The sequence below is a fragment of the Podarcis melisellensis genome, assembly GCF_964234715.1.
Source record: "Podarcis melisellensis genome assembly, chromosome: 2".
Taxonomy (NCBI): domain Eukaryota; kingdom Metazoa; phylum Chordata; class Lepidosauria; order Squamata; family Lacertidae; genus Podarcis; species Podarcis melisellensis.
The window spans coordinates 70,721,922-70,745,752 of record NC_138529.1 but is presented as its reverse complement, the minus strand read 5'-3'; the positions used below and the strand labels follow the sequence as shown (position 1 = coordinate 70,745,752).

Below are 23,831 nucleotides of genomic sequence, written 5' to 3'. Positions count from 1 at the left end.
TCAGTCTCCATCATCAGAAAAAATAAAGAGTAAGGCCAAATAAAGATACTCTCAACTGTTCCGCGACCTGGTTGAAGGATTTTGTTGTGTACGCACCCTGCTTTACTCATGTTGTGTGTTTTTCTTCCAGAGGGTCCTGTTCTTACATTGCTCCTGTTTTTAAAACAAGCTGCCATTCTTTAAATGGGGCTGTCGTTGTCTGTCATGTCATAAATTATAAATGTATGTTACCATTTAAAAAATCGGGGGCGGGGAGCTTAGCGCAAGGGGGACAGTGCACCCCACTCTGGCTACAGGGCTGGCTGGAGCTGATGGAAGTTGGAATCCAACATTTGGAGAACACCAGGCTCTTTATCACTGTTTTAAAGCAATAATAATAATAATGGTATCTCCCTTTGTAAATAAAATGCTGCCGGCAGTGCATGTAAAAGTGCACCCAACAGAGTAGTGCTCAACAAAACTGAACATATAGAAACAAATAAAATTATGTCTTAAAATCACACTACATTTAACAAATAATTACGCATGGCTAAAACTGAATCATACCATAAGAAATATTGAATATCAAAGTGAATGAAAAGGTTGCAAGCTTCTAAGATGGCAATAGCATTATAGATGATCCAGTATTTTCAAATACATACTGCTTTGTCTTTCCAGGACAATAATAAAATGTTGCAAGAAAAATAGTAAAACGTTCTAAAATATACTATCCTTCCTGACTCTGGTAAAATGTAAATAGTTGTTTGCTTTTAAGGAGTTGCTCTTTCATTAACCAATGATGTGCTTTTGAATCTTTAGTTTTTGAGTGTGTGCTTTCGTTGAGTACTTCTCAGCTCGTTCCCTTTCTCTCTTTGGCTTGTTATCAACTCAAGCTGGAAATGACAGAGTACAGTGGTGTAACCTCTGATATGGAGGACAGCAAATTACCGTAGATAAACCTAGGGGTTCCTTTGCCCATGAAATCTCAAGTTGTTCTCGTCTCTAAATATGCAATGCAATAATATAGAAAAGATGAGAATCTAGCTCTCTGTTATTACATTGTCAGATTTAGCTTACTGAGTTGCCCCTTAAGGGGAATTGCAGCTGTGTTGTATACTGGTAGAGGCTCCTGAAAACATAATTGGGCTCTGAATCTTTCCATGCCACTAGAGCTGCTCCATTAAGACCCTTGTATATGGTGCGTTTACACTGAGTACATCTGCTGGAATTAAAAAGTAAACATTGCATAGCCAACCTATTATTCTCCCTTACTGTGGAAAAAGCTATTGCTAGGCTTGTAGTGCTGGGAGAGCATTATTTCTACACTTTCTTGTGCATGCTATAATGCAAGAAGAGGGTTTTTCCCTTCTCCTATTCATCCACCCAGAGCAAAAGTGACTAGTTGCTGAGTCCTAGTGGAATCTGAGGGTGATCTGAAGTGAAGTAAGAAAGCAGCCTTAAAAAGACAGCCAAGAGACCTAAACATAAACAAGATGAGTTCAAGTCCCCAAGAATGATTCTTTTGTGGCCCCATTGATGTTAAATGGAGCAGTGCTTGATGGATTGTGCCTGATAAATTTTATTGACTGAAGTCAGCCTAGAAGTGTTCAGGCTGTCAATCTGCACAAGGGCCCTTCTCAGACAAAGGTCTTAAGAACAAAAATAAAATAAGATGGGAGGGAGGGAGAGAGGCCTCTTAACGTTTCTTGACTTGACTACAGATATCCAGCATTTTCTTTCCTTTAAAATTGTTTCATTTAAGGTTGAACCAATCAGCTTCCCCTCTTTAACAGTTTTCCAGCACTCCCTATATATTTTTTAACTTCAGTTTCTATCACACTTTCAGCAGTCTTCTCAAACAGCCAGATCTGATCAGCTACATGGTGTTGTGATGACATTTCCCTGTTCACAACCTGGTTCCTGATTAGCTGCAAACAGCCATGTGCCAAACCCAGGAAAAGGAAAGCGGCAGTGAGGTACAAAGTGGTATTAAAAAAGCAGTAGTCAAGGGAAGCAAGGAAGCAATGGACACACATTTCAGACCAGTGTTTTTCAGAAGTTTCCATGGTTATTGAAACTACAATAAAAAACAAACAAACAGAAAATACCCCAAAGTGCAAAATATCTGGCACTTCTCCCTAAATCTTAAATATGGGGTTGTAGTCAATGCTAGTATTACTCAAAGGAGACCCATTGAAATGAATAGAGATGACTAATTTTGATCCATTAATCTTAATAGGACTAGCATTGGATACAAACCATGGTATAGAAACTGGCTTCTTCGTCAGTACAGAATACAAAATTATAGACAAATAATTCCTGATTTCCTTTTATATTAATATCAGTGGAAAGACGACTTTCCCTCCTTCCTGAACAACTAGGAACAGATAGGCAAAAATATCCCTACCATATTTGTTCACTGTCTGTCTGCATACATTCCATACATCCAAAGCACACATCCATGTACACACACACACACACAGAGAGAGAGAGAGAGAGAGAGAGAGAGAGAGAGAGAGAGAGAGAGAGAGAGAGAGCGAGCGCTTCCTGGGAACTGCAGTTTACCCTCACAAAGTTGCAGTTTCCAACACAATTAACAAACTACAGTTTGCCGGATTAATCAGGAAATGTGCTTTCAATGTCTGGTGTGTACACAGTCTCTGTATCACAATCTATTGGGAAGTTTCAGTCTTCTTCATGCTTCAAACTCATTGAAAAAGTACCTGCCAGTTAACAGAAAAGCTTGAAAAGGCCATAGAGCTGAAGCACATATGTGCCTGCCAAGCCAAGAATCCTCCCATAACTTGGCTGCAGGCCACAAAACAGTGACTGAGAATCACTGACCTAGAGAATATTGAGTCCCTGACATCTAGGGTTTGTTAAGTTTGAGAGTCAATGATCTGATAGGACTTCACAAGCCGCCTGCTGCAGCATCTGCTTTGAGATCCTGCGCTGTTCAGAGCATTGACCCAAAGAGGCCCATCATTTTTCAGAATTACCAAAGAGATCAGTCCATGTTATAACGGCCCCCCAACGAAAAAATATGTTGCAAGGGAAATTTGGTCTGTGTCTCCCTCATTGCAACAAGGAGTTGTGAGGAAGCATTTGCGCTGGAAAACAGCTTTTTCTGTTTGAGTGCGGGTGGACATTTATTCGTACATTTTATTATGTGCAGTTTAAAGAGAAATTAACGTTGATTGGTCCCCTCTCTCTGCAAATGATGCTAGAAATACACCAGTGATTGTGCAAAGGAGTCTTCTGCCCTTGGCTCAAAACTTCTTGCTTCTTGCATTTTGGACTCTGTTCGATGGAAAGGTCCTGAATAAAAACATCAGTTCCTATAAATGATTACACATGTGTTTTGGTAAGAGCAAATCCTAAGTGTTCACAGCTCTAATGTGCCAGTTCCAAACTCAGTCCAAAACAGATTGCAAGTATTTCATGTGTGCTTTCTGTTCATGATTAAAACAACAAAGAGTCTTGTGGTACCTCAAAGACTTAACAAATTATAGCACAATCTTCTGTGAGCTAGAGTGCGCTTCATCATGCACGACGTGTAACTCTCAGTTCTAGGTATGGAGCTGGGGGTTGGAAACTGTGAGGTCAGAGGGAAATGCTGAAAGCACAAATTTTGTTGTGACAATTCAACAAAAGCTAGAACATAGGCAAAATAAATACAGTGACCATTTACAACAATAATGATAGGTGATAAAACTGTCAACTTGGCAATTGTAAGTTAATTGATCTCTGTAGTGGGAAAGGTAGCATTCACAATAATCATTTTGCTTTCCTTGATTTCGCCCATTCACAACGTAAAGAACTAAGGGTTATTCAGTGTTATTGGGCCAGGCTCTGGCCCATTTCTACTCTAAGCAAAATAACATGCAACTTCTTTATGAAATGACAATTTCAACAAGAGGCAGTGTGATCATTGCAAGGCGTGTTGCTAAGTTGAATCATTTTCAGCAGCACAGCCCTGGCAGTGTATTGGACAGACTCCAGCGGGTCACTCATCTTGTTGACTTACAGGAATGCCCAGTAACAGCTGAGTAGTGGTACAGAGATAAGGAAGACAACAGCTTCAGAACTCATCTGTGCCTCCCATCTTCAGGGACGCGGACTTATAAAAAATATTGGGGGGGCCCGGGAAAGCTCATGAATAATAAATAAGCTCATGAATATGCAAATAAAGTGGCGCCGCCTCCTCGTGAGCGAATAGGGGAGAGCGTGCTGCGCCTATTAATCAGCTCCAAAGGAAATTGGGTGGAGCTTTTGCTCGGGAGGGAGGGCAGGAGGCATGCAGCCCGCCCCTCCTTGTGCATTTTGGGCTGGGGGAGGGGCGGCGATGGCGCTCTGCTGGAGGGGCGCCGGACGAATTTTTGAGGGGGCTCGGGCCCCCTCAAGCCCCATGGAGTCGGCGCCTATGCCCATCTTAGGTCATACATGCAGACTAAAACTAGCTTTTTTTACTTTGTGGTGTAGTGGTTAAGAGCGGGAGACTCGTAATCTGGTGAACTGGGTTCGCATCTCCGCTCCTCCACATGCAGCTGCTGGGAGACCTTGGGCCAGTCACACTTCTCTGAAGTCTCTCAGCCCCACTCACCTCACAGAGTGTTTGCTGTGGAGGAGGAAGGGAAAGGAGAATGTTAGCCGCCTTGAGACTCCTTCGAGTAGTGATAAAGCGGGATATCAAATCCAAACTCCTCTTCTTCTTCTTCCTGACCAATCTTCCCTGTTGGCAAGCTGGATTTTACAACTGGAGAAGAAGAGTCTGTGGACTCTTTGCAGCTAGAGTCTGTGGACTCTTTGGGAGTGCTGAGAGTAGATGAAGGCTAAAGATCTAGAGGAAAGAATGATATAAAATACTCTCTTTCATTTCAGGATTTGGGTAGCTGGGTCTTTTTTTTTCAGCTTCACAGAATGAGCAAATTTAAGAAGTTCCTTCCCCTCTCTTCAGACTGTTCGGCATTTTAAGCAATCTCTCATTTCACACTAAATTCCCATTCTTTTCTTTGTGGGAGAGAAGCAGAACCCTACATTTACTTGGAAATAATTTGATTTCAGTGGGAACTGCTTCCAAAAGAGTGTTACTGTATAATTGGAAGCTTAGACCAGAGAGGATTAATGGAGCCAGAATCACTGCTAAAACTCCATTAGTAGTTGGTGACAAAATCGCCAGGTACATATTTTGTTAGGGAGATTGCTCTTTGCTCTTGATTCAAACGGGGCCAAATATTCCCCCCACCTCAATTTTCTTTTTTCATTCTTTTTCTATCTGGAATGGGATTTTGGGAGCTGTCTTTTATCAGGTCAGACCATCTGTTGCCCGACAAAACTGGGTGAGAATTTTTGGCAACTTTTCAGGGTGACTCTTGGTCAAGCATTTTTATTTTCCTTTCTTTCCTTTTCTTAATAATAATAAGAAAGCCTTTCCAACACGGCAAGCAGCAACCTGGTGCCTCTAGCAGTCCTGCTGCATTTCTGGGACAGAACATCCCTGGGAATGATGCTGTGTCACCATACAATATCATTCCCAGGGGCATTCTTGGGTGGCCCCATGATGCCCAGTGGTGGTAGTCTCAACCACCCTCTCAACCAATACTGTGCCTGGACATGGTGTTATGTCACAACTTGAAATGCTAGCAGGTCTTGAAGCTCTGCAGAGTCACTCCATCTGTTTGGCGAAATGAGATGTTCACTGCAGGGAACTAATGGCCAATTAAACAATTGATGGCCCTTTAAACTGTAGAGGGGCTATTGTTTTTTTGTTTGTTGCTATGCTACATATTCTGTGTTTTTATATTGTAAGCTGTCCTGTGATTTTCGGATGAAGGGCAGTACAGAAATTTAATAAATAAAGAAGCTAATGTTAAAAAAACAACAGATGAGCATAACAAAATGCTTAATGATTGAAACTAGTCTTTTCTTCTAAAGGTAATTTCACATATTATTCAACAGAAAAAACTGGTTTATACTTGGCAGGGAGCCACAGCCAATCAGCTCTCTGAAAAGTTTGCCTCTATGGTGCATGTATTTGCAAAGAGATTTGAAAACCCAAAAGGACACAGGAGATTTTTGATCTGATATGCAAAAAAATCTAAAGTGGATTCCCCACCATCACAACTTCAGAGCAGGGAGTCAGTTTTTAAGTTTTTGTTTTTTTGGCGGTAACACTGGAGGATGGGTATAATTAACCCTTTAATCCTGTGCCATTTTCCCGATCTAAATCACCCCCTTCCACCAAGCTGCTATTAGCTCTGCTGGGGATTGCTGGGGATATAAGACATGATACAGACTCTTGAATTCCCCCCCATCAAAGCTAATAGCTGCATGGGGATGAGATGATTTTGATTGGGAAAACGGCAAGGCTGAGAAGGGTTGACCTTCCATCCTAGAGCTGAGGCTCTGATGAAGGTTGAAGTACGTTGTGACTGCTTTTTTTATTATTGATCACCAATGAAAAATCTTCCACATTATGTCTATTGTGGCCCTGATTTCCACCTTAAGAATGTAACATGTTAAGAAGTTGAGACGTACATAGTTCCAGCCCAGTGATGCTTTTAAGCAGGGATGCACAAATCTGTCAACTTTGGTTTCTCTCAGTTTCTCATTTTTCCAGACTTAAGTTAAGTTCTCCCCATCAGTCAGTGATTACTCTTAGAAGATGAAGAAAATCCTCATGGAAGTTCATCAACTTTTTGTTGCAGATTTCTCCTAATATATACAATTGTGCCTGCAATTTTGTCCCTTATAATGCAGTTTTCTCCATTCTAGTACATTTTATCCATTTACACAAATATATGCATTTTTATGCACACATTATGCATATCTGTGCACATTACTCAGATAGAGTAACCCACATTTTCTGGGTTTCGGTTTGCTTATCGTTTTGGAAAGTGCAGATTAGTCAAATTCCCCTTAAAATGTGAACTGAATGAAATTTCTCCCCCATCCATTCTTCAGAAACAGGGCCATGCAAGCTGCTGTCCACTGAGCCACCTCCAACGCCTGATCTTGCCTTGCTTGTAGTCACAGCTGGCCTCAGATATGGCCACTGCCTATTATGGGGTGCAGAGTGGCAGCACTTAGTGTCTGTGCATTTTTCTCTGTAGCCCAGAAACAATGTACAGAAATACTTATCCTCTTTACCTCTCCCCACACTCTCCCTTTTACACACCTGCAGGATTAAATTGCTGCCTCTTATCTTTCTGCTCTCCTCCTCAACATCACTCCAATTATATCGTTAGGCTCTGTCATTTGAGACGAACTGCAGAGTGGGCGGTTTGCTCCCTTGCTTGTGTCTACAGTGGTGCGATGCCATAATTGGCACCTGTCAGGGGCAGGCATGACGTGGCAGGGAGGGCAGGGGCTGATTTTAGAAATGTAACGCTTTCGCTCCTTCTGGTGTAAGTGGCAACCTCTTACCTAAGGAAATGTCATCTGCTATAAATAAGCTGCTTGCAAGTGTGGAGGTGCTTTAGCTGTGGATCCACACAGGTAGCAGAGGAGGGGCAGGTGTGCAGGACCATTTGGCCTGTTCCTGGAGGCTGCATTGACCAAGGCTTCTTCTGCGGGTGTTATGCTAGATACTATTAGGAGCAGGACAGAAGAAAGAAGCTGTAGGCTTGCATGACTGGATTACCACCTCCTGGCTCCAATCTGTATTCTCAAAAGTCCACTTCTGGTTCCCCTCATACATCTCTACCAATGTTTCCATAGATTCAGGTCACCACTGTGTAGCTTTTTTGCACGTATGGAGCAAGGAGGAAACTGATGTGGAAATGTGAGAGAACTGTACTTGAAACTGGGGTGGGGGGATGAGAAACTGAGAGAAACCAAAGCTGACCTATTTGTCCATCCCTAGGTTTAGTGTTTTGGGACTATCCCTGATCGGGGATGCAAGAATCATTCACGTTTTTTCCAAATCATTTTGCAAACTGAATGCGCAAGTAAGGATGAATTCTTTATTATGAGCAACAAGAGGACCTACCTGACACAGAAATACTCTGCAGTCTAGGATAACTAACCAATCTCAGAAGCTTGCGCAGGTGGCATTGTTCAGAGGAACATGTATTTAATGAATTCATACAATCCTATTTCAGCTCTTTTCACACACAAAAATAACCTTCTGTACTTTTACTATGCGGCTTTTATACTTAGTGTGTACCAGTTTCAAGGCCGTAAATTATCTTCCATTTCATTACAGTCATTGACTCAAAAGGGAAGCTTTCGGTTTGAAACTGACTTTATACATAGTTTCATAAAATATACCATTGTGTATTTAATGGGAAACTCAGCCAGATGGGTGGGGTATAAATAATAAATTTATTATTATTATTATTATTATTATTATTATTATTATTATTATTATTATTATTATATAACTAGATTTTACTAGATTGGAAACTTTTAAAAACTCCCTACACCTTCTTCCAGCTCATAAGTGTCCTCTTGCTGATTGCCACTGCACAATACAAGTGCACTGCCCTAGAGCATGAGGTCCCTAATGAAGTCTCTGTTGCCAAAGAGTAATAGTGTATTTGATCTCCAAAGCAGTCAGTGCTTGTCCTTTCAGAAATGCTGAGCTGTGCCTTTAACAGCCCTGGACTTGTCTATATGATAGGGTATTTTGCTCTGTGGAGCACCTTTGCTACACCTGCTGCTCGTTGGGAGTCCAGAGGATTCTATGTTACATCTCTAATATTGAGAGCAGCAGTCTTGCGTTGCTCACCCTTTGGCTAAGTCACTGCTGCATGCTAGGATGGAGGGAGAGATGAGGAAGAAAAGGTAGGCAGGTTGGCAAGGTGCAGATGCAGTGGGAGAACCTATCTGCTGCTCCTGCTAGCATGTTTTCTGTCAGGAGCTCATCCTACACTTGAGTAGGACCCTGGTAGAGACACATGCCCGACTGACATGTTCCCTCCCTCCTAGTCGATTGTTCAGGAGCTTCAAAGGCTTTCTTCTTCCTGAATATCACAGTGACTGATGCCAACTGACACCGGCACACTTAGGGATCCGCAAAGTCTTTGCATCTTGCGTGACAGACCTCAGCAACTCAGCATTTTGGCTAATCTACTTTATTTACATATAAACACACACGGAGCACTGCGGCATGGCTCCCTCTCTCTCTAGCATCAGACAGCAAAGAGAAAGAACAAAGGACAATAGTCCCACTTCACGGAACACAGTAACACAAACATCCTGTCTCCGTCACTTCCCACTTTGTGGAGTCAAAACATATACCATCATGTGATAGACAACAACTCCATGACTGCAACCACGGAGCAGGAATTCTAACATTTTCACCATGCCCACCTCACTGCCCCCTCACCCTTGCCAACCTGTTTTGCAGCTGCGACTCAGGCAGAAGGAGGCCAGGTGAGGGCGCAACCCCAATACACCATCCACAACTGATTTTGCATACTTTTGTCCAAATCTTATCCCCCTTTACCACAGGGATAGTGCTGGTTCCGGCCACTGTAGTAAAGGAACATTTTGTTTGCTTTTGTCTGTCATGCTTCTGAGAGGCATTGCCATCAGAATGCAGAACAAGTATTACTGTATAGCCTTGGAGGTCTCTGAGCTTTCTGCTTCCTGCCCTGTTACGCAGCATCAGTCTGAGATGTCATCTGTCCAGCCGCCACAGAAGACTAGATGGGCTTTATGCCAGATCAAACAAAGCGGTACTCCTCTTGAAGACCTGACCTGAGGCCTGCTTCTGTTGTCTCAAATGCATCTGATTGTTGCAGCTCCAATCAGAAAGAACCATCAGGTGTGAAATACGCTTGGAGAAGATTGAGAGCAGAAGCTGTATTATCTGGACTTTTCTTTCTAAAGCCCCTCTTGGCGTTTCTCCTTGACTGCAAAGATTCAGTGGTTAGAATCAATGGGAAAACTTTTTTGAAATCAGATGAGCATTTTAGTTCATAGTAATTACTTGTGTGTCTTTTTCTTTCTTTTTTTTCCTTTTTGGTACCGTTGGCTGGATCTCTGGCAGTAGCCAACCTGCTGGGAGGCTAACTCTCAAACAGTTAGAATTCGCAGATCATATAGCACACTCCAGTTTTTCAAGAGCTGTTCCGGAACAGAAAAGATTTGGTGTAGATCAGATGCAAGCCAAATTGCCCTGGAAATCTCTCACAGGCCTTGTCCACACTGCATTTTACTGTGTGATTGCAGCTGTGTGTGCCTCCATTTAATTTGCATAGTTTGCATGTAAAGACCAAAGTTACTTCTCGTATACAAATTCAAATACATGTGTGTATGTACTACTCCAGTCTGATTCAAATGGAAGAAATGTGGATTGGCAGCTAATGAATGCTCAAGTGTGGACAAGCCTGCAGTCTCATACAGCAGATTGCTATAAAGCAGGAGCTATGCACAGGCAAATGGATCGTGCAATGAGTGCTTTCTTTTCTCACAGCAAAGGGTCAGAACTAAAGAAAGCTTAGCTCTTCTTACAATTTGACTGTTCTGCTCTGTGCCACAGAGTCCAGAATAACTTAATTTAACCTTTCTCTTTTTAACAAATTCTTTCATTCTGACACAAAGCATGAAAAAATAAGTTTGTTCTAACCTGCTGTTTGTGAGGATGGCATCCAGGAAGGAGGTCTCTGTTGGTAGCTGCACAGTTATACTTCAGTGGGCTAAAATTAGCCTTTCCTACAATGCTTTCAATGTCATTTATGATTCCAGTCTGTGTCCAGAGCATCAGTAGAGAGATGATGACAGAATACAACAGAATATTAGCCTGGCTTTCTGCCAGCAAAGAAAGCTTGAACATCTTGTTGCTAAACAGTTATGATACAATATTTGCAAAAGTGTATAACACTTAACTAGGCACTGTGCATAGATAAAACAGGTCCTAGCCCTGACGTCTCAGAATCTAAATTGGGCTTGGACAATTTATGGCTTGCCAAACTGAAAGTGATCCATTGGCCACATATGGAGCTCCTGCAGGTACCAGAGCTTTCTAACAAATAGTAGGGGAAGGGCTATAGCTTGGTGGTGGAACACATGTTTGGCATACAAAAGGTCCTCAGTTCAATCCCCAGAATCTCCAGGAAGAGCTGGCAAATAATCTAGTCATGAGCCCTGGAGAGTCACTGCCAGATAGTGTAGACCAGGGGACAGTCCCTGAGGGATATGTCCTTCAGACCTTGTGGGGGGCCAGACTATATTTGGGGGGGGGATGAACGAATTCCCACGCTGATTTATAGACCATCCACGGGCTACATTTAGAAGGTGATTGGGCTGGATCTGGCCCCCAGGCCTTAGTTTGCCTACCCATGGTGTAGAGTAGACAATACCAAACTGGAATGGTAATGTTTTCCTTTGAAATATCGAAGATAATTTGTTTTTGTTAACTCTGCTGTGTTAAATGTGCGTTCTGTAGTTGACCTGCTTTGTAATGTTTTGTTCTGGGTTTTTTTAAGTAAATATTTTAGTTTCCTGTTAATGTTGCCATGAATGTATACTTTATATCAGACTTTCCTCCGTAATGTTTTATTTGATGTTTCAATGTGTAATAATAATAAAACACTTCAATATTTTTCCCCTTAAAAATATAAAGTGGTATAGAAATGAAATTAATAATAATGATAAATTCATAATCCACTCTTTCATAGACTATAATAAGGAGGCATTCGGCATATAAAATGCAATAAAATCAATATATAAAAATATATTAAACACAATTAAAAACATTAGATACTAGTTGGTTTAAAGAAAAATTCATATAATGCAGGCCTGTCTAAGCAGCACAGCTTTCAGAAGATGCCTTAAAGTAGCAGGGATGGTTCCTGCCAAAGCTCTACAGGTAAGGAGCTCCACAGTGTAGGAGTAAAGCCTCTTCCTATATGATTCTTTAGCGCAGGGAAGATTGCTCCTTGTAAGCCCCTGGTTATTAACATAATATAGAATTCCAGTAAAGTTTCTATCCCTGGTGACTGCAGATTCACACACATAACATGTGGTACTGAACTATAAAAGTATTGAAACTGAAGGGGGCAGATAAAATTCATCTGTATGTCATTTCTTGGGTCCTAGATCAAATCTTTGCAAGGCATATTCAGCAAGAGGGCAGATGCAAATGAGTGCTTGCAGATACAGTGGTGCCTCGCAAGACGAAAATAATCCGTTCCGCGAGTCTCTTCGTCTAGCGGTTTTTTCGCCTTGCGAAGCAACTTTATTAGCAGCTTAGCGGATTAGCACTATTAGCGGCTTAGCGGCTATTAGCGGCTTAGCGGCTAAAAGGCTATTAGCAGCTTAGCGGCTTAGAAAAAGGGAGTGAAAAAAATCGCAAGACTCGCAAGACGTTTTCGTCTTGCGAAGCAAGTCCATAGGGAAATTCGTCTTGCGAAACGCATCGAAAAACGGAAAACCTTTTCGTCTAGCGGGTTTTTCGTCTTGCGAGGCATTCATCTTGCGGGGCACCACTGTACTGTTAGCAAAGGCATATGCAAAACAGAAATCTTCCCCCAAACAATTAATTGATATGCAATCATTGTCCCATTGTATTTCTCCAACCCAAATCTTGAAGCTATGAATTGGCATGCAGAAGCAGAAAACAAGCTTATATACAGGGACATTTTCCTCCCCATTAGTTATTTCAGTTGCTGTCTTTAAAGTCCTAGAGAAATGCTAGTCTTCTGCAAACAGTGCCGCCATTTTTTACTTGGCACAGAAGCACTCTTTTGTTAAGAAGGTTTTGGCTATTGTTTAGAAAATATATCTAGCTTTCAGTGTCACAGATGAAGCCTTTTGTTATAAATTATCAAAGAGTTCCCATGTAGGTAGGTGTGGCGCATGAGATGAGGCACTGCCACAGCACTCGGCAGCTGCATGGGGAAGAGGGGACTGAACGGAATGCATTGCAGATGCAAAATGAATAAAAGTTTCATGGGAGCTATACATATATACCATAACCCTGGATTTAAATAAGCATTCACTTCCAATTTTAAGGAGGGCTGCAAACAATCGGAAAGAATCCCAGCAGGAATCAATGGTAGTGAAATGAGGCTGCTGAAGGAAATGCAATGAATAAATAAGAACAGCCAAAAGGACAAATTTTGGCAGTGTGTATCTGTAGTAAGGGAAATCAGCCAAGCACATTTCAAGAGTAGCTGCCAAAAAAAAACCTTTATGTGCTCCCTTCCCACCCCAGAAAAAATATTCCCAAGGCAGATCAAAAAAACTGAACGTCTGCTAGGAAATGGCTAGAGCCATTAGGGTAAAAGCACATTAAAGAAAGTTATGGTCAGTGCAGAGAACCTCTGGTGCAGGAAATCTTTGCCTCAATCTTCACTGCAGATGACATCAGGGAGATACCAGCAGCAAAAGAAATTGTCACAAATTGACATGTCAGAAGAGCAAATAAATGAAAGAGTAATATGTCACCAGGACCAGATGGCATTCATCTGAGAGTTCTGAAGGAACTCAAATATGAAATTGCAAAATAGCTAACTGCAATATGTAGCTTTCTTACTAAACACAGCAACTGCATGAGAAGACTGTGAGAGGAAGCTATGATAACAACAGGCTTTTCAAAGGGATAGGCCTACAGGCCTATACAGTAGTACCTTGGGTTAAGTACATAATTCGTTCCAGAGGTCCATTCTTAACCTGAATCTGTTCTTAACCTGAAGCACCACATTAGCTAATGGGGCCTCCTGCTGCCGCCGTGCCGCCGGAGCACGATTTCTGTTCTCATCCTGAAGCAAAGTTCTTAACCCAAGGTACTATTTCTGGGTTAGCGGAGTCTGTAACCTGAAGCGTATGTAACCTGAAGTGTATGTCACCCGAGGTACCACTGTATGCTATACCCAGATAAATGAGTAAAGTTTCTAATAAATGATAGGTGGTGCAAACTCTTAAGTTAAATGCCATATGCTAGGGAGGAGGCATGCTTTTTGTAAATAGAAAGCATTCCTCTTAGAATTATTTGAAGGTGACAATGAACATACAGCTAAACCTATTACAGTAAACACACATGCTCCTTCACCAGCAGCCCACAGCCATGACATGAGTGGAATGGGACATAGAAGGCAAGGAAGAAATGAATGAAAGGGATAAATAGTTAAGAAAATCAATGCGGGATCAGGCCAAATGCCTATCTAGCCCAGCATCCTGGGTTGTATTCTTTTACTCAGAATAGACTCTGATGTTAATGGTCTTAACTAACTGAAACCCACTAATTTTAATGGGTATAATCTGTGTAACAGTTACTTACATACCACCCCCTACTGCCTATGGGAAGCCCGCAAGCAAGGGCAATAAATCTCTTCAGCTGTTGTTCCCAAGTGACTGGTGATCACAAGCATTCCTCCCCTCATCCTGGAGATGAGGGGAGCTTCATTTTTATTGCAGGGGGTTATTTTATATGCCCACTTATAATATGAGGAGGGAAACGTTGGATAGCAAGGTGGCATAATTGCTAGGGACAGAAATTTATCCAGGGTTAAAATTAATTTCACACCTACAGAAATTCCTGTGATATATTTTCTGAGTCAGAAGAGTCACAGTAGAAGGGCTTTCTTGCAAATGTCCACTGTGGGTAGTATGAGAACATCTAAACCAGTGTCTGATTTGGCCAAGTGGTCAGCTGGGAGTCCAGAAGTGTGCCTTGAATATCCCCAGCCAGCATCTAGTATTCAGAAGTATACTGAACTTGAAGGTTCCATTTAGGTATCATAACTAATGGCTTTTGATAGAACTGTCCTTTACAATGCTTGAATTATTGGCGTAGGAGGAGGAGGAGCCTCTTAATCGCATCTTAAAGCTCCATCTCTTGTTCCATAGAATCATAGCCAAACCATGGCTTTCCTCTAGCCCACGAAAAACATTGACTAGAATAAAGATGAGGACCCTGTGACCTTCTTGACCCTGCCACAATGAATTATTAAGTTTTATTCTCTCTTTTTTTAACCCACCTCTGTGTCTAACACACCAAACATGTGTAACAAAACAAACCGTTGCTTAGAAGAAAGCATCTTTCAGAGGGGAAGTGTTTGGATAAGAGGGGTGCTTAGCTCTCACTGCCAGCCACTTCCCCACTGCAGCTCCTCCCATGAGCCACTTCCCCCCACACACTGTCCAAACAAGCTGAAGTTGGGAAAGGCTGGATTCGGAAGTGCCATGTCCTACACATCTCTGTAGCACTTCTTTTTGCCTGCACTGGCTGATCAAGATTTCTCAGTTCTAATGCTCCAGGAAGAAAGCATGTTTGCTTCTCCAAACAGGTTAAATCTCCTCATACCAAGAACAAAAGAGCCCTCAGTTTGTTCGATTTGACTGCCAAAGCTGTGGCAATCTGTACAGGGAAGGGAGAGAGAAGCGGAGTGTGAAAGAGCCTGCGCATATTCCAGCCTCAGCAGCAGGGAGTTTGCCATCTCTCTCTACCATAATTAAATATTGTTTGCATTGCTTATTGACAAAGCACTAAGCTCCACTCAGTTTTAATTTGCTCTTTGATAGTCGCCTTTTGCTGCTAATTGATTTTCAAGGGGTTTTTGTCTGATTTAATACCTGCCATGCTACTGAAAACAGAGAGGCAAGGTTAAACAGAGCCAAGAAATGAGCCAGGAATCAGTACATCTTCTCAACCAGTTTGCTTTACAAGCCACCTCAACCTGACGCACAAAGGCTGCATTTAAAAAAGATTTAGCAGCTCTTCCACTCCCAGCCCCTTCCAGGCACAGCTCCTGCTGCTCCTGCTGTTGCTATGGAGTTTACTTGAAGAGGGCTCAGAAGTATAAATGTCCTGGTTTCCCAGCAACACACACTCCAGGGAATGGGCCAGAACCATTGGCTGCAAGGGAAAAACTGCTAGCAGCAGTGTCCTGTGGCGATCAAGGCCATGAGCTATAAGCTGAGTGTGTCCCATTCAGAACTGAACTAAAGAACCGGATTTCTCATGCTCAAGAGAAGACTGCACTAAAAATCATATCTACCTGCTGAACAAGGAGAGTTAGCTGTGGATCTTCCTGCACAGCTGCCATGTTCAAATGGAAGTTACTGAAAATACTAGCATTTTCGTTTTAAACATGGACAACATCTATAACCAACCGGGGGATGTCCAGAACTATGGTGGGACCTATTTCAATACCACAAGCAGCAGCCAGTAAGGTGTTGTGGCAGGTAGGATATATATTGCTACCTCTGCTGAGCTGCAGTCAAGTGAGATGAAGTCCTTGCTCTTATGGGAAGTATAAGGTCAGCACTGAGCAAGCAGGTTGCTGCTGAATGGCCAGTTACATCCCATGCAGGGATGAGCCAATGATGTCAGCAGGGTGTAGGCTGGATGGCCAGTTGCATCCCATGCAGGCATGAGCCCATGATGTCAGCAGGGTGTAGGCTGGATGGCCAGTTACATCCCATGCAGGCATGAGCCAATGATGTCAGCAGCCTATGTAGGGTGATGATGATGGTCAATCAACAGCTATGTGCCCACAAAAAGCAGACCTATCCGTCCTGTTCCTCCTATATTACAAAGCAACTCCAGCAGATAAAATGGGGACTCTTCATATTGGTTGCCACTCAGCTGCAGACGCCACATACAATCTTCCACACCAGCTTGCTGGCTGCTTCTGTATAAAACTGACCTGAACTTTTGTCTCCTCTTTTTCCTCTCCAGGAAGATCCAGATGGAGAAGAAATTGAAAAAGAAAAGTCCAACTCCCTGAAACTGGAGTTCACAGAAGATGCCAACTTCAAAACGAAGGTTAACTACTCTTATGCAGCTGTGCAGATACCTACAGACATCTACAAAGGCTGTGAGTTGCCCCTTTTCACACAACTCTTCGTTTTAAGTCTGAAGACAACCCCCATAGATCAGGAGTGAGGAACGCTTGGCCTGTGGGCAAAATGTAACTGGACAGTAGGCCTTCTAGAGCCCCTTCCACCCACCAGTTGTTCAGCAGGAAGCAGCTGAGAGGGAAATGAGGTTCTGATGTTGGGCAAAGTGTGTATGATTGCAGCTCCTCCCTCTGCAAGAAGGGAGAAGTGCCTCAGCAGAGAGGCAGAGTTTCTGCATATTTCCCGGAGCACAAGCATCCATGCAATATGCAGTTTTGGGGAAGCAATTGCATTTTGGAGTTTGAGTCTTTGACTGGCTGTAAGGCAGGGCTTGCAGTTCAGCTGTGTATTGGTGTTATTTGCAATCTGTTGGGATTACCGAGTTCTTTTTGCCTTTTCTATAGTCAGCAGAGACAAAGGCTGTTAGCTTTTCCTTTTCAAACTTTTTTTCTAAGAGTCTGAGGAATTTGAATCATTTTTTCTCTCAAATTTACTTATTTTTTAAAAAAAGGTTTTGACTGTTTTTACTGATTAATATTTATTGTAAGCAGCTCAGAGGTTTTATTGCAACCAAGTGGTACATACATTTTATGAAATACATGAAATTAAGAGAAAATGAAAGGTGAGACTAGAGTTACTGCAAATTAAATATATCCTTTTGTTTCCATGAGAAGTAACTGTGTGTCTATGTGAATGTGCATATTAAGGGTATGTGGTTTTGTGTGCATTTCACCCCACCCCTTTTGGATCTGAGCCAGCCACTGCTGGAATATGGCCCATGAAAGCTTTCCCCCAGGGTAATGCCGCCCATAGACCCCCAAATAGTTCCCCACCTCTACCATAGATTAACTATTAAAGCTTTGTCATAGACAATATAGTTGGGTTAATTTATCCTTGCACATAGATGCTAGATAAACTATAGCTGAGCTTAACCAGATCTGCCCTTCCCCAAACAATAGCCCAGCCTCCACTGAAAAATGAGCACACATCCACACACACAAAATCAAAGTATTTTTGCCTCGCTCTACACTAGAGTAATCTGGGATTGTTTCATTACTGCTGCCTTACTATGGTAAGGTCAGGGGCGGACTTTGGTAATATGGTCCCATGAGCAAGGACAAAATTTGGGGCACACACCCCAACTTTGAGTAGCTAATCATCTAAATACAGTGGGACCTTGGTTCTCAAACGTAATCCATTCCAGAAGTCTGTTCAACTTCTGAAACGTTTGAAAACCAGGGCATGGCTTCCGATTGGTGAAGGCACCCCAGAAACAATAGCCGACAGCCGCATCGGACGTTTGGCTTCTGAAAAACGTTCAAAAACCGGAACAGTTCCTTTTGGGTTTTCGGCGTTTGGGAGACAAAATGTTCAAATACTAAGGCATTCGAGAACCAAGGTTCCACAGTATAGGTATTATTATTAATAATAATAATTATGCACCTCCTTTGCTTGGTGCCCTGTGTGAGGGAACTGCCTGCACCAGACTAAACCTGGTGCAGGTATGGTGCCAGTTTGCTGTGTAGCTGCACTGCACCAAAACCACCTGTTGCTTTTTATTCTGCTGCTGTTGCTGCATCGCTTTTGTGACGGGCTACATGCCCTTTGGCAAGCTCTGCAGCTTGATCCTCTCTGAGAGTTGGTATTGATCAGCCTCGCCTTTATAGTCGCACTCTCGTGCTGAGCCTTCCTTCCCGTGGACGTTACAGAGAACAGCTTTCGCCTGGGCAGTTGTTTTCCAAATAATAGTTTCTGGCTTTTGAAAAGTGCAATTGCCATTCTAATTAAGGTGGGGGCATGGCCAGTTTCTCTAGCACCATACTGAAGATGCCTCTCCTGCATGTCACAGCGCTGCACCTGATGTCTTGTCATGGTGCGCATGCCCATCAGGGTTGTTACACTGCATCTGAGACTGCTTTGCCCTTGTCTCTGTCATTCCCTCTGGCTTTTGCTCCCTTTTTGCAGAAGAGAAGACGTCAAGTTCGTCTTTGCAAATGCTCAGTCACAGAACAGTTTGCTGTGTGCATAATTTGCACTACAGGCTATCAAATTTCTATTTGATACACTATTTATTTGCATTGCTTTTTTTGCATTTCTTTCTGATTTTCTGCTGTTATAACACACCCACTCCCACTCCCCCCCCCCATGTAACTGTAAAGTAAGTGGCCTATCCCAGAATAGCCACAGCTTTTGAATCAGGGAAGCAGGAAAAAAGAAGGGTGAAGAATGACAACTCCCATCTGTAGGTAGAGATGAGGAAGAAATTAATTAGGCAGGTTACGTGAAATACAAACCTGATTCTCTCTTCCAAGACCAGTAAACAAAACAAAATATTTTCCATTCTTCAAAATTTGCACTTCTCCAACCAAAAAGTGGACACAAAAATGCATTGAGAACAATGTGCAAAATTATATTAGGAGTAATTTCTGACAAAGATGTGTGTGTAAGGCAAACTTGTAGACAAAATTGTATATTTTAAGAAAAATGCAACAAGAATGCATACAGATTTTCACATGAACTTTTAAAGAAAAATTCACTAATTGACGTGGAAATGGGGTGAAAATGGGGTGAGCTGAAAAAATGAGAAACCAAGAGAAGCTGAAATGGATAGATTCATTCATCCCTACCTGCATATGATTTCTGTAACATCCAACAAATAGGAGTCCAGTCCAAATGCATTTTTTAGAGGGATAAGTTGAAAGGAAGTGTTTTCGTATTGTCCTTTCTGAATTATAGTCTCTTACAAACGCCCCATCCATGTGCACGTATGTATGATTATGAAAGAGAGATTTGTTGAGGTCGCTGGGATCATAACATTCCTGCACAAGCACGTGAGATTACAGTATGCATCTAGTCTCGCCCATCATAAAGGTTTTTATTCTGGAAAACCTTCACTGTGTAAATGCTTCCAACAGATTTACGGTCTGGTGGGAAAAGGCCCTAGGTGTTTTCAAAAGCTCTTAGTGATGCTGCCTGTTTGCAGTCCAATTAGTGCTTTGCCCCTGCATGGCTCATCACTGGGTAGAAAACTCATTCTTTCTCACTAGCTCTGAAGCAGCCACCGCAAAGCCTCGAATCTTCACCAGGAGCTCTGAGTTCTTTGTTACCCCCCTAAGGACTAGTCTCTCTGTTGCCACAGGAAGATGGGAGGGAAGAGCTGTTCTTAAGACTTGGCTTTACTCAGCTGTATTGTAGCTGAGGGCTCACAAAGGCTTTTTCTGCCTCTGCACTTGCTTCTGTTTGAGGGAGCTTTGCTGGCAGACAAAAGGAGGTCTCAGAGCATCCACTGAAACACAGTATAAAAGCCTAGCACTATGCTTAGATTTTTGAAAGCTACTTTAATTTGCATTCTCCGTGGACAGCGACAAATGTGAATGAAAGCAGGGTAGGATCCAGGCACTTTGACAAGTGGACACTTGCCTCCACAAGCCCATCTAAGAGGAGGGAAAGCACTGTGCCCAGATATGCACACTCCTATGTATGACAATGTGGAGTGGTGGTTCAAATGCAGAAGCTTCTTTTCCTGGGTGAAATCTAGAATGGAGAATATGCCATTCATTCATAGTGTTAAAAAATACAATAGAAAGATGCAACCTAATTCCAGGCCTCTTCAAAAAAAGGCCAATGTTTTTTTGAACCCATTCACAACAACAATCAAAGAGGAATGCAAGCAGAAAAGATGTGAATCTGAGCTGGTCTGTGCTGTTGTTTATATACACTGGAAGTCCTACATTGAAGGAAATGCAACCCCTTTCCTCAGCCCTGCAGCTGACCTCTCCAGCAGCCACAGCATAGTTTGCATTGAATATATCTCTATGCTGCTGGTCCTTATATTCAGGCATAGAGCCGGTAAGTGGAACAAAGAGCAGTAAGTAGCAGTGTTTGCACAGACTATGAGCAGGGTGGAATTGTGCTCCCCTGCCATTTGTGCTCTAAAGACTTTTTGTGCACAAATACTCCCTGAGCCCACATGGCCCCTCCTTATTCCAACCATTTTGTGGCCGTATATTGGGGAGAGCTCAGAGGGGCTCCCATGCCTTGTACATATAACACATACCAGAAAGTACAGCTCTCGGTCTCCCTTCAGTGGCCGCTCTGAATATCCACATTGTTAAGTCTCTGGCACCTGCTTGCTTTGAGACTTTAATATGCTTTGAAAATTTCTCCATTAAGTCACTTAGGAATCTAATCAAAAGCGACATAGAAGCTTAACTTTTACTGCCTTTCAGCCAGACTGTGAGCTAGGAAAGGTGTGTTTTCGCTTGAAACTCTCGTTAATATCCTTGCGTAGAGAGACTAATTCCACCTAACTTAACAGCAAAATAGGAAGCATGGCGTTAACCTTAGAAAGCTGAGTCAAACTAGCTGCCTATCCTCACGGTATAATGTGTGATAGCTCACTGGAATGTGAAAGTCTGTCTCCTGATGTAACATGCATGTTCTAAATGTTTTGATTGCTGCCACATTAAAGAATGCCGCTAATGCTTACGAATCTACCTCACCCACATTTGTGACTTTCCCCAGAACAGGAAGCCACACACAATATCTCACTGGCTCTTTGGGTCACATTTTTGGGGGGTTTCACATTTTGGGGGGTTTCGACAATGGTTGTCTCTGTGCCACCCAACATCTAGCTTGCATTGTTCCTTTGGCAGTGTATTCCAACATGCACTTATGTTGGCTCGTTAATGTGTGGAGAACGACATCAGTAGAATGATTTCACTGCACCGGCATCAGTGGATTAGAAATGGCAATTAGTTTTATTACCTACCTAGTCCAGGCAGAGCAGCTAATGAACCAAATCATGAGATGGGGGGAGGAGACCTTGGGGTGGGTGAGCAGGATGAAATATTCATGATTTCCAACCTCCTGCTTCTAATGCAGAACAAGCACTGGTGCCCTGCCAAAGGCACGTAAATCAACACACAGTGCCATGGAACGAAATCAAATTGGAGATTAACTCAATCTGGGGGTGTTATGCCCTGCTTAATAATAATAATATTAATGTGGGGTGGATTTTCTATGGGGAAAGCATCTTACTATATGGAAACAATGGTTTCAAAATGCTTTAAAATAAATATTACTTCCACCACATGACGTATGGGTAATCTTTGAAATGTGGTCTCCACTCCACTGCCAGACATTTCCTGCTGGTAACTTGAAAATGATGCCTACTATGGGATGAATTTGCATGGAAAGGCAGCTGATATCTTATGGTCACCACAGGTGGTTTTTTTGGTGAATGTATTTGGCTCAATGAGTATCTTGGGTAAAAACATAGTAATAAGACGACCCCTCATCCCCAAGAGTGGCAAGGTATGTTTTATTTCTTATTGCCAAACCCAGAGACTGTTAATAAGGCTAGCTACCTCTAAGGCACCTGTATTGCTTTCTATTGCTTCTTCAGCATCATTAGTGTTTGCAGTTCCTCCCAAGTTGTTATTATCGGTGAATCACAGTATAAGTTATCTGCCGGTTTGCTAATGCAGTTGTTATCTCATCAGCTAGAATCACCCATGATTCCAACAAGCCTTTGTCACCTACCAAAGGTTTGTGTGCTGCTCTGATATATCACTTTAATTTTTCATTTCATACAATAATGCTGATATTATGCCAGGCTGAATTAATTTTGAGAAGATCTCCTGAGAATTATATCAGATGCTTCGTCAAGCTACCTAATTACCTTCATGTCTACCTTAATGTGAACCCATAGTATTCACATCCTGACTTTGCAGTGCCCTCTTGCTCCTCTGCTGGTTTAAACAATAATGTATTGTATAAAATGCTTTGTACAATAACCATTAGCCAGGTGGAACCTAAAAACTGCTAGGTTCCACTTGGCTAATGTTTTCTCCAATACTCAAAAAGAGAGAGAGAAAGAGAGAGATCAAATAAACAGGGTGATCATATGCTCCAGCTAGAGAAAAGTACCATCTTGAAGTGAATAAAGGTAAAGGTGAAGGACCCTTGGATTGGTTAAGTCCAGTCGAATTCAACTATGGGGTGCAGTACTCATCTCGCTTCAGGCTGAGGGAGCCGGCATTTATCCACAGACAGCTTTCTGGGTCATATGGCCAGCAGGACTAAACCGCTTCTGGTGCACAGAACACCATGACAAATGCCAGAGCACACAGAAACACCGTTTACCTTCTCACCACAGTGGTACCTGTTTATCTAATCACACTGGTATGCTTTCGAATTGCTAGGTTCAAAGCTGGGACAAAGCAACAGGAGCTCTCCACCATCAAGCAGATTCGAACCACTGACCTTACGATCAGCAAGCCCAAGAGGTTTGGTAGCTTAGACCACAGCGCCATCCACATTACCTTTTACCTTGAAGTTAATATGCAGGAGTGGGACCTGCAGTTGCCAGTATGTTTCTGTTAGGGATAGGGCAAATATTCAGTTCATTTCACCCCAACCCCTACTTTTGCTTTTATGGATGACAATGTAATGGCCAGCCTAGTATTGGTATTACTGTTCCACTGTGTGCATCCTAAGATCAGGATGTACACTTTCAATCACTCAATTTTAGGAGCAGTAAGGAAGCTTACTTCCTACTGACTGTTTCAGGCAGAATCTTCTGAATCTTGTAGGCCTCACTTTGAGAACTTCCAACCAGAGTTTCCAAACCATCATTGGTTATATGATTATTCCATACATTAGTTAAGGATGCAAGAATGAAGTGCCCTAAACAAGTACTATTGTTTCTAATGCTATGTGTGTCACTCTATTGTAATCCTCTCCTCAGCAGGGAACTGTCAGAGGAATAAGGCTATTACAAGAATCGATTGTTCATGCCCTGCTTTTCCATGTATATTAATTTTTCTGGGCCTCAAGATCCCATGAATACAGTTGTTGTTGTTGTTAATAACATTTTCTTGTGTATATAACTTTACATAGTGTTTGATTAGTGCCCTAAAGCAGGAGTGTGGACCCTGAGAGGCATATAGCCTATTACACTGGGAAATCCCGGAATGAAAAATAAGGAAGTGAGCAAGGAAATTGGTAAGAAAATATAATTGAAGAAGGAAAGGAAGCATTACATTATGTGTTAT

General features: G+C 42.3%; 1 protein-coding gene across 4 annotated transcripts in view; it reads left to right on the top strand.

Moving 5' to 3' along the window:
- Nucleotides 1–23,831, top strand: part of CACNA2D2 (calcium voltage-gated channel auxiliary subunit alpha2delta 2) — a 530,937-nt gene that overhangs the window by 364,087 nt on the left and 143,019 nt on the right. For all 4 annotated transcript variants that reach the window (XM_081900249.1, XM_081900248.1, XM_081900247.1 and 1 more), the window contains one exon: nt 16,613–16,751. In XM_081900249.1, the coding sequence (XP_081756375.1) occupies nt 16,613–16,751 (139 nt within the window). The remainder of the gene's footprint in view (nt 1–16,612; nt 16,752–23,831) is intronic.